General features: G+C 57.0%; 1 protein-coding gene across 4 annotated transcripts in view; it reads left to right on the forward strand.

Moving 5' to 3' along the window:
- CHID1 (chitinase domain containing 1) overlaps nt 1-14,285 on the forward strand; it is a 40,195-nt gene that overhangs the window by 1,163 nt on the left and 24,747 nt on the right. For 2 of the 4 annotated variants that reach the window (XM_017507793.2, XM_017507798.2), the window contains exons 1-4: nt 2,322-2,430; nt 9,627-9,780; nt 11,828-11,977; nt 12,585-12,717. In XM_017507793.2, coding sequence (XP_017363282.1) covers nt 9,670-9,780; nt 11,828-11,977; nt 12,585-12,717 — 394 coding nt within the window. In that variant the 5' untranslated portion in view covers nt 2,322-2,430; nt 9,627-9,669. Of the gene's footprint in view, nt 1-2,321; nt 2,495-9,626; nt 9,781-11,827; nt 11,978-12,584; nt 12,718-14,285 lie in introns of those variants that run through there. The other 2 variants (XM_017507796.2, XM_017507791.2) reach the window with 2 other exon arrangements.

The raw sequence follows: 14,285 nt of genomic DNA on the forward strand, positions 1-14,285 counted from the left end.
TTTTTTTTCTGAAATGGAGTCTTGCTCTTGTTGCCCAGGCTGGAGTGCAGTGGCACAATCTCAGCTCACTGCAACCTCCACTTCCGGGTTCAATCAGTTCTCCTGCCTCAAGCCTCCCAAGTAGCTGGGACTACAGGCGCCTGCCACCATGTCTGGCTAATTTTTGTATTTTTAGTCTCACCATCTTGGCCAGGCAGGTTTTGAACTGCCGACCTTGTGATCCACTCCCCTCGACCTCCCAAAGCGTTGGGCTTACAGGCATGAGCCACTGCACCTGGCCAATTAAGCGATTTTCAACATTACAATTTATAAATTAAGTCTCTTCTCGCTCCTTTTTGCATACTTTATGTTGTCTGAATTGACAACAGAATCTCAGTTGCTTCAGTAACTCAGTAAACGCATTGGTGTGGTGAGGTGGCTCACGTCTATAACCCAGCATTTGGGGAGGCCAAGGCAAGAGGATCACATAAGCCCAGGAGGTCGAGGCTGCAGTGAACCATGATCCACTGCACGCCAGCCTGGGTGACAGAGTGAAACTCTGTTTCATTGTAACACTTTTTTTTTGGTGGGCTGGGGCGGTGATTCTCCTGCCTGGGCCTCCCAAAGAGTTGAGATTACAGGCGTGAGCCACTGAACCTGGCTAAGAACTCATACAACCTAACGGATTCAAATTTTAAATGTGGTGAACCACAGTTATCTTAGATGTTCCAAAAACATGCTGATGGCTTTGTGCTGGCAACTGACAAGACTTCCCCAGGAACCCTGCCCAGTGGTAGCCCTGGTTCTGGGCTTCCCATCCTCCCATCTCTGCGTACCATCTGGTCTTGGGGTCTGTAGTTCTGGCCCAGAGTGCACCCTGAGTAGTTTTCCGTAATTCATTTTTTTTTTTTTTTTGAGACTGAGTCTTGCTCTGCTGCCCAGGCTGGAGTACAGAGTAACCTCTGCCTCCCAGGTTCAAGCAACTCTCGTGTCTCAGCCTCTGGAGTAGCTGGGATTACAGGCGCCTGCCACCACATCCAGCTAATTTTTTTGAACTTTTAGTAGAGACAGGGTTTCACCATGTTAGCCAGGCTGGTCATGAACTCTTGACCTCAAGTGATCCGTCGGCCTCGGCCTCCCGAAGTGCTTGGGATTATAGGTGGGAGCCACCGTCCCGGTTGATTCTGCAATTCTTTAGTGCCAAAGACCTCTGACCTCAATGAGATCCTAAAACGGCTAAGTGCCTTTCCTAAGAGAAGTTGGCTGCTGCCATGCCCTTTTTAGCACTGCCAGGACTGCGTATCCCTGAGGATACCTGGCACGGCTGACTGGGACCCTCTCCCGAGCTCCGCGGACTTGCTGTCTTCACCCGCAAAGGCAAGGCTTCAGGCCACCATCCAGGCCGTTTGCTGAGTGCGAGTGCTGAGCTGGGTGAAAGCCGCGGCTGGTGGGGGACGTGCCTGGGCACCGCGTCCAGCCCCCAACCCATTCTGGAAAGGCGTGGGCGTCGGCTGGCAGGAAATACCGGGAAGGGAAAGAAGGAAACGTGACTAGAAAGAACAAAGCTTCGTTTAAGGAGAAACCTCCCAAGCAGCAGGAACGGGGAAGCAGCTGTGCAGCGTGTCGCGGAGCCCACGCGCGCCCCGGGACCCGCCGAGCGGGGCAGGGCGGGGCCCGATGTGCGGTTTTCTGCAGGAAACTGCGCTGGGAACGGCTGGGGCTGGGGGGGTGTCGGACAGCTTGTGCCGGATGCGACGCGCTGGGCGGGAAAGTGCGGGCCACGCGCGCATCCATGCCAGCACGAGAGGCTGCGGCGGGAACTCCGTGTGCCCCCGTGGGCTCCGGCCGTGGAGCTGTGCGAGGCGCGGGTGCCGACCCAACAGCGTGGGTTTCGGGCAGTCCCGCGGAGACGGCGTCGTGGGCGCCCTCGGCCTGGGCATGGAGATGGCCCACCCAGGCGGCGGTGCTGCGGCGCCGCGGGGGGCGCCGGGTCTCGGAGGAGCGTGCCGGGGCGCAGCCCACCGCGCGGTACCCCGGCCCGCCCCGCCCGGCAGAGGCCCCGTAGCCCGAGGCCCCGCACGACCTCACGCCGAGGGCGCCAGGCCTGCCTAGGAGCCGTAGCCCTGGGGACCCGGCGCCCCCTGGGCGGGAGCCTGGGAGGCCACTGCAGCGCGAGCACGAGGGGCGCGCAAGCTGAACGCTCCAGCCCCGCGGACGCCGTTCCCAAGGCCCCGCCCCTTCCGCGCCTCTCCGGCCGCGAGGCCCCGCCCCTTCCCTGCCTCTCCGGCCGCCAGGCCCCGCCCCTCCCCGCCCCCTGTGCCGGCCCCGCCCCGCCCCGTCCCAGCGTGCCGTGCGCGGCGGCAGCGCGCGGGCCTCTGGGGCGGGACTTCCGGCGTGCCGGAGCGTCTTCCGGCCGAGCGTGTGTGGCCGCCCGGCCTCCCTGACATGCAGGTGAGCCCCGCGGCGGCCGCCCCTGCTCCTCCTCCTTGCACGGTCTCAGTGTCCCTTCCGCGAAGTGGGCGCGCCGGGCAGCGAGGCTCCGCCGCGGCCGGGACGGGCGTGGGTCGCGGGCGACGCCGGGCGGGCGCGTGAGGTGGAGCGGGTGTGTGAGGGGCGTGTGCGCCGGTGCGAGGGGGGCGGGGGCGGCGGGAGCGCGTCGGGGCACCGCGCGTGGGAGGCGGGGCGCGTGCGCGGGGCGGGCGGGCCTGAGAGCGGCGCGCCGGGTGCCGGGGCCCGGAGCGTGCGGACCGGGGATGTGGCCGGCGGGCGTGGGCGCGCGGCTCGTGGGCACGGCGGCGGCGCCGGGTCCCCAGGACCCCCCAGGGAGCGGAGGCTCCGGGCGGGCTGTCCCCCGGCGGCGGGCGTGAGGGTGGGCGCATCGCGTCCCGCCCTTGGCTCGGCCCCAGCCCGGGAAGGTTCCAGGGCTGTCGGCTGTCCGGGCTGGAGGGGACCCGCCCGCCTCGGCTTCCTGGCCACGTGGGGGGACGGGTGCCCGGGCACACCCGCCTGAGAAGTTTCTGCAGAGGCCGGGTCTCTGTCGCCAAAACCGGTCAGGAGCCCCCGGCCCCCGCAGTGCCGGGGTTCCAGGCCGGAGCCACGCGCACCGGCTCCTCCAGCGTCGGCTCCGCTGGCTGCCGTCGCTGCACACACGGCGCACACATGTGCACGCTTGACACACACGTGTGCCGCGCATTTCCTACCGCTGGTCTCCACGGAAAACGGTGCAAAGCCCCTGCTGCGACTCCCATCCTTTCCGCCAGCACCAGGGCAGTCCCGGAGCTACAGCCTGGGACCCCGGGAGCAGTGGGGGGAGCAGTGGGGGGAGCAGTGGCCTCTCCACCGCAGCCTGCCGGAGAGTGGGTTCCAAGACCCCTGTGGGCGACAGGGCCAGGGCCTGCGCCTCTCCATGACACTCCGCGTTCCCTCTGTGCGGGGCCGTTCTGCCCAAGGAAGGTCTTCGGCGTTTGGGGAAGAAACACGTTTTGATGCAGGAACGCAGTCCGTGTGAGTCTGGAAGTCTGTGTGACGTGAGGAGCACGACAGAGAGTGTCCTCACGGGCCTCAGAGCAGAGCGGCCCCTGGGCACTGCGGAGCCGGGGAGGTGCCAAAGCCCAGACAAGGGCCTGGTTGCGGTGTGAGCACCCCGCACGCATCACACACAGCGTGCCCTGGGGCAGTTCTCTGTAAAGTTCCATGGCAAGTCAGAGGAGCAGCCCAGCCCTTCACTGCATCCTGTATCCAAGCACTTCGCGGCAGAGCTGATGAGCTGGGCGCGGGGGACAGAGGCAGGGGACAGAGGCGGGACCCGCGCCGGCGAGCTGGGCGCGGGGGACGGAGGCAGGACCCGCGCCGGCGAGCTGGGCGCGGTGGGGGAGAGAGGCAGGGGACAGAGGCAGGACCCGCGCCGGCGAACTGGGCGCGGGGGACGGAGGCGGGACCCGCGCCGGCGAGCTGGGCGCGGGGGAGAGGCAGGGGACAGAGGCAGGGCCCGCGCCGGCGAGCTGGGCGTGGGGGACAGAGGCAGGGGACAGAGGCAGGACCCGCGCCGGCGAGCTGGGCGCGGGGGACAGAGGCAGGGGACAGAGGCAGGGCCCGCGCCGGCGAGCTGGGCGCGGGGGACAGAGGCAGGACCCGCGCCGGCGAGCTGGGCGCGGGGGACAGAGGCAGGATGTCCTCAGTCCGCTTCTCCCTCTAGTGTCCCCTCTGCTGGACACAAGCTGGCAGGACTGTCTTTCTCTTCCACGTGGCTACATCAACTCCATCCTCCCACCCTTTCCTCTTCCTTCCCTGAAGTGTGAAATCACAGGTCCCGGGGCATGGTGGTCATAGGCAGAAGGGCCTCTAGGTGGGTGGACAGTGGTCCTGTTTCCAAGCTGCAGGACCGCAGGTAGGGGCAGAGACCCAACCCCATAGTGGTTGGTCATTGGACACCTGGGTGTGCCCTCAAGTTACTCCTGGACCACTCCCCTGGAGAACCACCACTTGTTTGGTTTTTCATTCCTTTCCTTCCTGCCTGACCCAGATTTCTACTCAGAAGAGAGAGAAGGAGCTGGTGGTCATGGAATGGGCTGGGGTCAGAGACAGGGTGCCTGGAGCTGAGGCAGCCACTGTTTCAGCCTAGCCAGGCAAGTGATTCTGGGTCGTCTTCCCTGTGCCATGGCCAAAACCCTCCCTCCCCACCTTCCCTGGGGCCATTGCTGACTCAGACCAAGCCTCTCATCTGCAGCAGGAAGGTAGTAGGGCTAGGAGGAGGTGGCAGCAGGGTGCTGCCCTTGGTTCTGGTTCTGGAATGTGTCACTAAGGAGAGGGGCTGAGGAGAGGGGGCTGTGGGCACAGGGTGGTGACCTGTTCCTGGGTCTTCTTATCACCCCCCCCCACACACACACACACACACAAACCCTCTCAGAACTGCTGTGGCTGGCTGTTCAGACACTCACTGCCTTTGCCTGTGGCTCCATGTACTGGGTGCTGCTGTGCTTGCCCTGTGAGTTCCCTTCCTAACTCCTCATAAGCCTGCAGCCTAGGTTGTCTTGTGGCTCCCTGCCTCCTAGTTGGGGGAGCTTCACTGGTTGACCTTGCTCCACGACGATGTTCTCTCCATGCAGGTGGGTGTATTGGGTACCAAAGCACGGAAGTTCCCAGCCAGGGGGCAGCCACACTCCCCTCAGTCTGCACCAGGAGCCCCAGTCTCACCCAGGGAAGAGACAGGGCAACGTGGCGCAGCATGCGCCTCTGCAGAAGGAAGCAGGTCAAGGGACGGTTTCAGAGGAAGTGAATCAGGTTCCTGGCCTTTGGGTAGGAGGGTAGGCACTGTGGTGGGCCTGGCTCTGGCAGCACCTTCTGACAGGAGCACCTGCCTGGCTGGGGTTCCCGGAGCTTCTTGGGCCAGAGCTCCTATATCAGGAGCCTGTGACCCAGGGGAAGGCCGTGTGCCCACCTGCTGGGTAGTGGGCGAGGCTGGCTCCGGCTGCCCACCTGCCAGGTCTCTGCCTCTGCCAAGGCTATGTGGCCCCCTCAACTGATTTAGAGCGGTGCTTGGTGCCAGAACTGTGAAACTAGCCAAGAGCTTCTTCCCAGCAGTGTCCTGAAGCTTCACGAAGGACTTACAGCCCGGGTCGACTATGGTGGTTGTTCATCTCCCCCCGACGCCTCCGCAACCCCAGTGAGAGAAGGCAGAATCACTTTTCTGGGTGGTCCCTAGAACCTAAAAATGAACAGGATAATAAAAGTTTAGTGTGGAAAGACCAGAAGATACAGATAAAGCAAAAGAGAAGAAACACAATGACCAGTAATTCTAGACAGCCTGTTTGTTTACTTTTTTGTTTTGTTTCTAAAGCTTCCACATTAAGGGCACGTGATTTGCTTTTTTTTTTGAGACAGAGTCTCGCTCTGTCACCCAGGCTGGAGTGCAGTGACACAATCTTGGCTCAACACAACGTCTACCTGCTAGGTTCAAGCAATTCTCCTGCCTCGGCCTCCTGAGTAGCTGGGATTACAGGCGGGTGCCACCATGCCCAGCTGATTTTTGTATTTTTAGTAGAGATGGGGTTTCACCATGTTGGTCAGGCTGGTCTTGAACTTCTGACCTCAGGTGATCCTCTCACCTTGGCCTCCCAAAATGCTGGGATTACAGGCATGAGCCACTATGCCCAGCTTCATGTGCTTTTTAGTGTGCCTCCCATCATGCTTTTTCTGTGGGACTGGCTGTGTAAGTGCTGCTTTATAGTGTCTTTGTGTCGACTGGCACATCAAGAGCATGGCAGCGTCTGTCTGTGTTCCAGCATCTGGGTGTGCCAGGTCCATGAGCATCCTCAGGTTTTCTGTGTATGTGGAAAATCCCCGTGTCTGGGCGCAGTGGCTCATGCTTGTAATCACAATATTGTGGGAGGCAGGCGGATCACTGGAGTCCAGGAGCTTGAGATCAGCCTGCCCAACATGTCAGAACCCCACCTCTACTAAAAGAAGAAAAACTAGCTGGGCGTGGTCGCTTGTGCCTGTAATCCCAGCTACTTGGGAGGCTGAGGTAGGAGAATTGCTTGAACCCTGGGGGTGGAGGTTGCAGTGAGCCGAGATGGCACCAGTGCACTCCAGCCTGGGAGACAGAGTGAGACTCTATCTCAAAAAAAAAAAAAAAAATTCCCCCAGAGTGGAATTTGTGAAAGAAAGGAAATGCATGTTGGAAAAAGAAAAAAGCAAAACAAAATAACAACGATAAGTGAAAAAGAAAATGCATGTTGCAAAGTATATTCGTGAGCAGACTGTCATCAGAAATGGCTTTCTCAACTTTAATTTCCGCTAACAGCTCAGTAGAGTCGCTGGTGTCCAAGTCCTGTGATACCATTGTCTTCACTCCATACACAGGTGGCGATGCCGACTTATTTCAGTGTTTGGCTCTTTGATCGCGAATCAAGCCAAGCTGCTCATTTCTGGGGCTCTGAATGTCTCTTTTGTATTCTTCTCATGTGTTATTTTTGTAATGGGCCTTTTCTTGGGAGGGGGGATGAATTTTCACTCTTGTTGCCCAGGCTGGAGTGCAATGACATGATCTCGGCTCACTGCAATCTCTGCCTTCTGAGTTCAGCCGATTCTCCTGCCTTGGCCTCCCGAGTAGCTGGGATTACAGGTGCCCACTACCATGCCCGGCTAATTTTGTATTTTTTTTTTTTTTTTTTTTTTTTTTTGAGACGGAGTTTCACTCATGTTACCCAGGCTGGAGTGCAATGGCGTGATCTCGGCTCACCGCAACCTCCGCGTCCTGGGTTCAGGCAATTCTCCTGCCTCAGCCTCCTGAGTAGCTGGGATTACAGGCACGCACCACCATGCCCAGCTAATTTTTTGTATTTTTTATAGAGACGGGGTTTCACCATGTTGACCAGGATGGTCTTGATCTCTTCACCTCGTGATGCACCCGCCTCGGCCTCCCAAAGTGCTGGGATTACAGGCTTGAGCCACCGCGCCCGGCCTAATTTTGTATTTTTAATAAAGATGAGGTTGCACCATGTTGACGAGGCTGGTCTCGAGTGCCTGACCTCAGGTGATCTGACCGCCTCGGCCTCCCAGAGTCCTGGGATTACAGGTGAAAGCCACTGTGCCTGGCCATGGGACATTTCTTCATCAGAGTGCCTTTTCTTGATTTGTAAGATTTATTTGCATATTATGAATAGATTATGGTTAGAAGTCCGTTGTCAAGTATTTTCCAAATACTTTTTCTGGTTTATTATTTGCCCTCATTTTTTTTTATTTTCTGAATGAAATTTTTACATTTTTATGTAGTTCTATTCATATTTTCTTTCATGATCTCTCCCATTGCTCGTATACCTGGAAAAGCCTCCTCCAACCTGAGATCGTGTCAATAAGTATCCGTATGTTCTAGTGCTTTCCGCGGCGTGGTCATCATTGTCATTAGTATTATCGTAGGCTTCTCAGAGCCTACAATTTTGTTTTGTTTTGTTTTGAGAGACAGAGTCTTGCTCTGTCACCAGGCTGGAGTGCAGTGGCATGATCTCACACCCCTCCCCCTTCACCCCCATTCAAGCAATTCTCCTGCCTCAGCCTCCCAAGTGGCTGGGACTACAGGCGTGCAGCACCATGCCCAGCTAATTTTTATATTTTTAGTAGAGCCGGTGTTTCACTGTGTTGGCAGGCTGGTCTCAATCTCTTGACCTCGTGATCTGCCCACCTCGGCCTCCCAAAGTGCTGGGATTACAGGTGTGAACCACCATGCCTGGCCTCTTTTTTTTTTTGAAAAGAGTTTTGCTCTTGTTGCTCACACTGGAGCGTGATGATGAGATCTCAGCTCACTGCAACCTCCACCTCCCAGGTTCAAGCGATTCTCCTGCCTCAGCCTCCCAAGTAGCTGGAATTACAGGCATTAGCCATCATGCCTGGCTAATTTTTATGTTTTTAGTAGAAACGGGGTTTCACCATCTTGGTCAGGCTGGCCTCAAACTCCTGACCTCAGATGAGCTGCCTACCTCGGCCTCCCAGAGTTCTTGGATTACAGGCGTGAACCACTGCCCCTGGCCCAAATTTTTATTTTTTATTTTTTATGAGACAGAGTCTTGCTCTGTCGCTCAGGCTGGAGTGCAATGGAGCAATCTCAGCTCACTGCAACCTCCGCTTCCTGGGTTCAAGCGATTCTGCTGCCTCAGTCTCCCGAGTAGCTGGGATTACAGGCTCCCGCCACCACACCCGGCAAATTTTGTGTGTGTGTGTGATGGAGTCTCACACTGTTGCCCAGGCTGTAGTGCAGTGACACGATCTCTGCTTATTGCAACCTCCGCCTCCTGGGTTCAAGCAGTTCTCCTGCCTCAGCCTCCTGAGTAGCTGGGACTACGGGCATACGCCACCACGCCCAGCTAATTTTTTTGCATTTTTAGTAGAGTCGGGGTTTCACGATGTTGGCCAGGATAGTCTCGATCTCCTGATCTGGTGATCCGCCCGCTGCAGCCTCCCAAAGTGCTGAGATTACAGGCATGAGCCACCGTGCCCAGCCAATTTTTGTGTTTTTAGTAGAGATGGAGTTTCACCATCTTGGCCAGGCTGGTCTCGAACTCCTGACCTCGTGATCCACCAGCCTTGGCCTCCCAAAGTGCTGAGATTACAGGCTTGAGCCACCACGCCTGGCCAATTTTTATTTTTTTGTAGGATCTCACTATGTTTTCCAGGCTGTTCTTGAACTCCTGGGCTCAAGTAATCTTCCCACCTCAGTCTCTCAAAGTGCTGGGATTATAGGCGTAAGCTGCCACGCCGGGCCTGTGGCTTCGTTATTTTCCACGTAAACCTTGCCATGGTTGGGCTTTCTTTGGATTTGAAGGAGGAGGTGGGAACCAGTGTTTTCCTGGATGGCCAGTGGTGGTCAGGGTGGCCTTGGACTGCGAGGGGAGGGTTCTATGGCTGGTAGTGCGGAAGCTCCTTTCTGAGTGTCTGGGAGGAACTGGCGGCCCAGTCAGGAGGCCCAGGAATACTGGAGAATGGAATCTGGCTGCCAGGGCTGGTCCAGGGCAGGGCTCTGTCCCAGTGGCCAAGGCCTCACCCAGTGCCATGAGGACCCAGGCCCTATTAGGAGAAGGTGGCCCCATCCACAGAGTGGTTGCCCATGCGGCATTTCTCTGCTGCTTGTTGAATGTGCTCTGCTCTCCCTGCAGCCCTCTGGACCCCGAGGCTGGACCCTACTGTGACACACCTACCATGCAGACACTCTTCAGACTCCTCTGGCTTGCTCTGGCCTGCGGCCCTGTTCACCCTACGCTGTCAAAGTCAGATGCCAAAAAAGCTGCCTCGAAGACACTGCTGGAGAAGGTAGGGGTGGCCTGGGGAATTGAGGTGACTGCACTGGCTGAGGGCTGATCCATCATCATCTTCTCCTTTCTGTCCACTGGGGCCTGGAGCCAGGAGGCTCGAGGGGCTTAGCTCCTCACAGAGGCACCTGATGAGCTTGCAGCTGGCGGGCGGCCTGTGTGGTTCCGGGGCTCTGGCCAGTCAGCGCCTCTGAGTGAGCAGCCTCTGGAGCCAGGTTTTGAGGGTAAGCAGGGTACATCCCCACTGACCCCACTTGGGGCTTATTTTGTTGTTTTTTGTTTGGTTTTTGTTTTTTGTTTCTTTTTGAGACGGAGTCTTACTCTGTCACCAGACTGGCGTGATCTCGGCTCACTGCAACCTCTGCCTCCCAGCTTCAAGGGGTTCTTCTCCCTCAGTCTCCCAAGTAGCTGCGACTACAGGTGGGCACCATCACATCCAGCTAATTTTTGTATTTTTTAGTATAGACGCGGTTTCACTATGTTGGCCAGGATGGTCTCAATCTCTTGACCTCGTGATGCGCCCACCTTGGCCTCCCAAAGTGCTGGGATTACAGGCGTGAGTGACAGTACCTGGCCCTTTTTTTGTTGCTGTTGAGACGGAGTATCGCTCTGTTGCCCAGGCTGGAGTGCAGTGGCACAACCTTGGCTCACTGCAACCTCCACCTCCCGCGTCCAAGCAACTATCCTGCCTCAGCCTCCCGAGTAGCTGGGATTACAGCATCCACCACCACACCGGCTAATTTTTTATTTTTGGTAGAGACGGGGTTTCGCCATGTTGGCCAGGCTGGTCTCAAACTCCTGACCTGGTGATCCACCCGCCTTGGCCTCCCAGAGCGCTGGGAGTATAGGCCTGAACCACACGCCCAGCTGGGGCTTGTTTTCTGTTGTTACCATCCTCGCCTCTTGCTTAAAGCACCTGCATCATGTTGCTGTCTCCATCATGGCCTTGAGCTGCGTTTGTCTCATGCACTTTGGGCTGTTCCCCTGGGATGGCCCTGGAGCTTGCACCTGCAGGGGTGTAAACTCATAGAACCAGCCCTCAGCCCCAGCAGTCCCCATGCCGCTGGCTGGACCCTGCCACAGGACTGTTCCTGTGACTTAGTTCTGGACTGGCAGATGCTCTCTCTGTGCTGCCTGGGAGCAAATACACCATGTAATGGGCATCTCTCTCACGGGGCCCCTGAGGCAAGGTCAAGGGGAGGTTGAGCCAGGCCACGGAGTGTGGACAGAAGAGGCAGGTCGATAGCCGCATGGAGGGTTTCCCAGAGCAGAGGTGGGGTCGGGGGAGGTGTGACATGGCAGGAAGAGGTCACATTGGCAGGGGCGGTGCCAGGCAGTAGTTGGCCAGCAGGGTGGCGTGTGCCTGGCATATCATGTTCTTTTTTTTTTTGGTTGAGACAGAATCTCGCTCTGTTGTTTAGGCTAGATCGCAATGGCGTGATCTCAGCTCACTGCAACCTGTGCCTCTCAGTTCAAGCAATTCTCCTGCCTCAGCCTCCCAAGTAGCTGGGACTACAGGCATCCACCACCACGCCTCGCTAATTTTTGTATATTTAGTAAACACGGGCTTTCACCATGTTAACCAGGCTGCTCTTGAACTCTTGACCTCAGGTGATCCACCTCCCCTTGGCCTCCCAAAGTGCTGGGATAACTGATGTGAACCGCTGCGCCCGGCCCACCTGGCACATTCTTGTCCAGCAAAGGGTGTGGCCCTGGATGGGTGTAAGGTGGCCAGAGCTGGACCTGTCCACCCTCACATGCAAGGAGGGAGCCACCATAGCCATCTGCCTGCCTGCCTGCCTTCCAGCCCGGAGCAAGGGTGGGAAAGGCCTGTACAGTCAGTCGGCGTGTGCTGACAGCCAGAGCCCTTCTGAACAGAGTCGCCTGCTGTGGCCTCGATCCTCTCCAGGCAAGGCCTCCAGGTCAGCAGGACTGTGTTGATCCAGACACTCGGTTGCTGGCTGAATGGAAGGGACTTGCTGGGTGCAGTTCCGTGTCTACACTGAGGACAGAGGACTGACGGCTTTCTCTCGTTCCTTTTATTTCAGAGTCAGTTTTCAGATAAGCCAGTCCAAGACCGGGGTTTGGTGGTGACAGACCTCAAAGCTGAGGACGTGGTTCTTGAGCATCGCAGCTACTGCTCGGCCAAGGCCCGGGACAGACACTTTGCTGGAGATGTACTGGGTTATGTCACTCCCGTAAGTCGGGGTCCTCACAGGGCAGAGGGGGGTCCTGAGGCTCAGACGGTGCCCTGGCCCCTCGATGATCTCCTCTGGCCAGTCAGTGATGGCGGTCTGTCTTCTGCTCTCCCCGGGCTGCCGCTGCTGTGAGGCAACAGGGAGAGACGGCTTCCTGGAGATGTCGGAGTGTGAGGCGTTGGGCTTCTCTCCAGGGCTTGCTGCGGGGACCTCTGTGGGTTCTGAATCTAGAGGTGGGCTCTCAGGTTGTCTGTGGTCAGGAAGTGGGTGTGCTTCCTCAGCCAGGGACGGGGAGTTTCTCACACCCAGCCTCCCCTCCTCTTGCCGTTCGCAGCTGCCGGCTTGCAGCCGTGGTGTGCACTAGCTCAGGGCAAGGCTTGAGACGAGCACCAGTCACTCTTGGTGAAAGGGATGTTGTGGCCTGGGTGTGAGTGGCAGTCCAGAGTTGGGGAAGGATACCCCAGACCAGGAGCTGACGTCAGTCAGCGCTGAGAGCTGTCTACACTGGCCGGCCCTGGGCACATGCAGAGCCACCAGAATGACAGCACCATGGTGAGGCAGTGGCTCACTCACCTGTCCTCCATCTGATGTCTCTGCCCTTTGTCAGTGGAACAGCCATGGCTATGATGTCACCAAGGTCTTCGCGAGCAAGTTCACACAGATCTCGCCCGTCTGGCTGCAGCTGAAGAGGCGTGGCCGTGAGATGTTTGAGGTCACCGGCCTCCATGATGTGGACCAAGGTTCTCATCCTGCTTGACTGTGCTTGCCCCACAGGCTGGAAAGAGTGTGAGTGGGAGAGCAGGTGTGTGTGTGTGAGAATGTGAGTGTGCAAGTGTGAGACTGCTGTGGGAGAGCAGGTGTGTGTTTGTGAGAATGTGAGTGTGCAAGTGTGAGACGATGTGGGAGAGCAGGTGTTGTGTGAGAATGTGAGTGTGCAAGTGTGAGACTGATGGAGAGCAGGTTGTGTGTGTGAATGAGTGCAAGTGTGAGACTGATGGGGAGCAGGTGTGTGTGTGAGAATGTGAGTGTGTAAGTGTGAGACGTGGGAGAGATTGAGAATGAGTGTGCAAGTGTGAGACATGATGTGGGAGAGCAGGTGTGTGTGTGAGAATGTGAGTGTGCAAGTGTGAGACATGATGTGGGAGAGCAGGTGTGTGTGTGAGAATGTGAGTGCAAGTGTGAGATGATGGAGCAGGTGTGTGTGTGTGTGAGAATGTGAGTGTGCAAGTGTGAGACTGATGGAGAGCAGGTTGTGTGTGTGAATGAGTGCAAGTGTGAGACTGATGTGGGAGAGGTGTGTGAGAATGTGAGTGTGTAAGTGTGAGATGTGGGAGAGAGAATGTGAGTGCAAGCGTGAGACTGATGGAGAGCAGGTGTGTGTGTGAGAATGTGAGTGTGCAAGTGTGAGACGATGTGGGAGAGCAGGTGTTTGTGTGAGAATGTGAGTGTGCAAGTATTTGATGTTGGAGAGCAGGTGTGTGTGTGAGAACGTGAGTGCAAGTGTGAGACTGATGTGGGTGAGCAGGTGTGTGTGTGAGAATGTGAGTGCAAGTGTGAGACATGATGTGGGAGAGCAGGTGTGTGTGTGTGAGAATGTGAGTGTGCAAGTGTTTGATGTGGGAGAGCAGGTGTGTGTGTGAGAACATGAGTGCAAGTGAGACTGATGTGGGAGAGCAGGTGTGTGTGTGTGAATGTGAGTGTGCAAGTGTGAGACTGATGTGGGAGAGGTGTGTGACAATGTGAGTGCAAGTGTGAGACATGATGTGGGAGAGCAGGTGTGTGTGTGAGAATGAGTGCAAGTGTGAGACTAATGTGGGAGAGCAGGTGTGTGTGTGAGAATGTGAGTGCAAAAGACTGATGTGGGAGAGCAGGTGTGTGTGAGAATGTGTGCAAGTGAGATGGAGAGCAGGTGTGTGTGAATGTGAGTGCAAGTGTTTGATGTGGAAGAGCAGATTGTGTGTGTGTGTGAGAATGAGTGCAAGTGTGAGACTGATGTGGGAGGTGTGTGTGAGAATGTGAGTGTGCAAGTGTGAGACTGATGTGGGAGAGGTGTGTGTGAGAATGTGAGTATGCAAGTGAGATATGGAGAGCAAGTGTGTGTGAATGTGAGTGCAAGTGTTTGATGATGTGGGAGAGCAGGTTGTGTGTGTGTGAGAATGTGAGTGCAAGTGTGAGACATGATGTGGGAGAGTAGGTGTGTGTGTGAGAATGTGAGTGTGCAAGTGTGAGACTGATGTGGGAGAGCAGGTGTGTGTGTGAATGTGTGTGCGAGTGTGAGACTGATGTAGGAGAGCAGGTGTGTGTATGA

This window comes from Cebus imitator, unplaced genomic scaffold (assembly GCF_001604975.1).
Source record: "Cebus imitator isolate Cc_AM_T3 unplaced genomic scaffold, Cebus_imitator-1.0 Scaffold384, whole genome shotgun sequence".
NCBI classification, from domain to species: Eukaryota; Metazoa; Chordata; class Mammalia; order Primates; family Cebidae; genus Cebus; species Cebus imitator.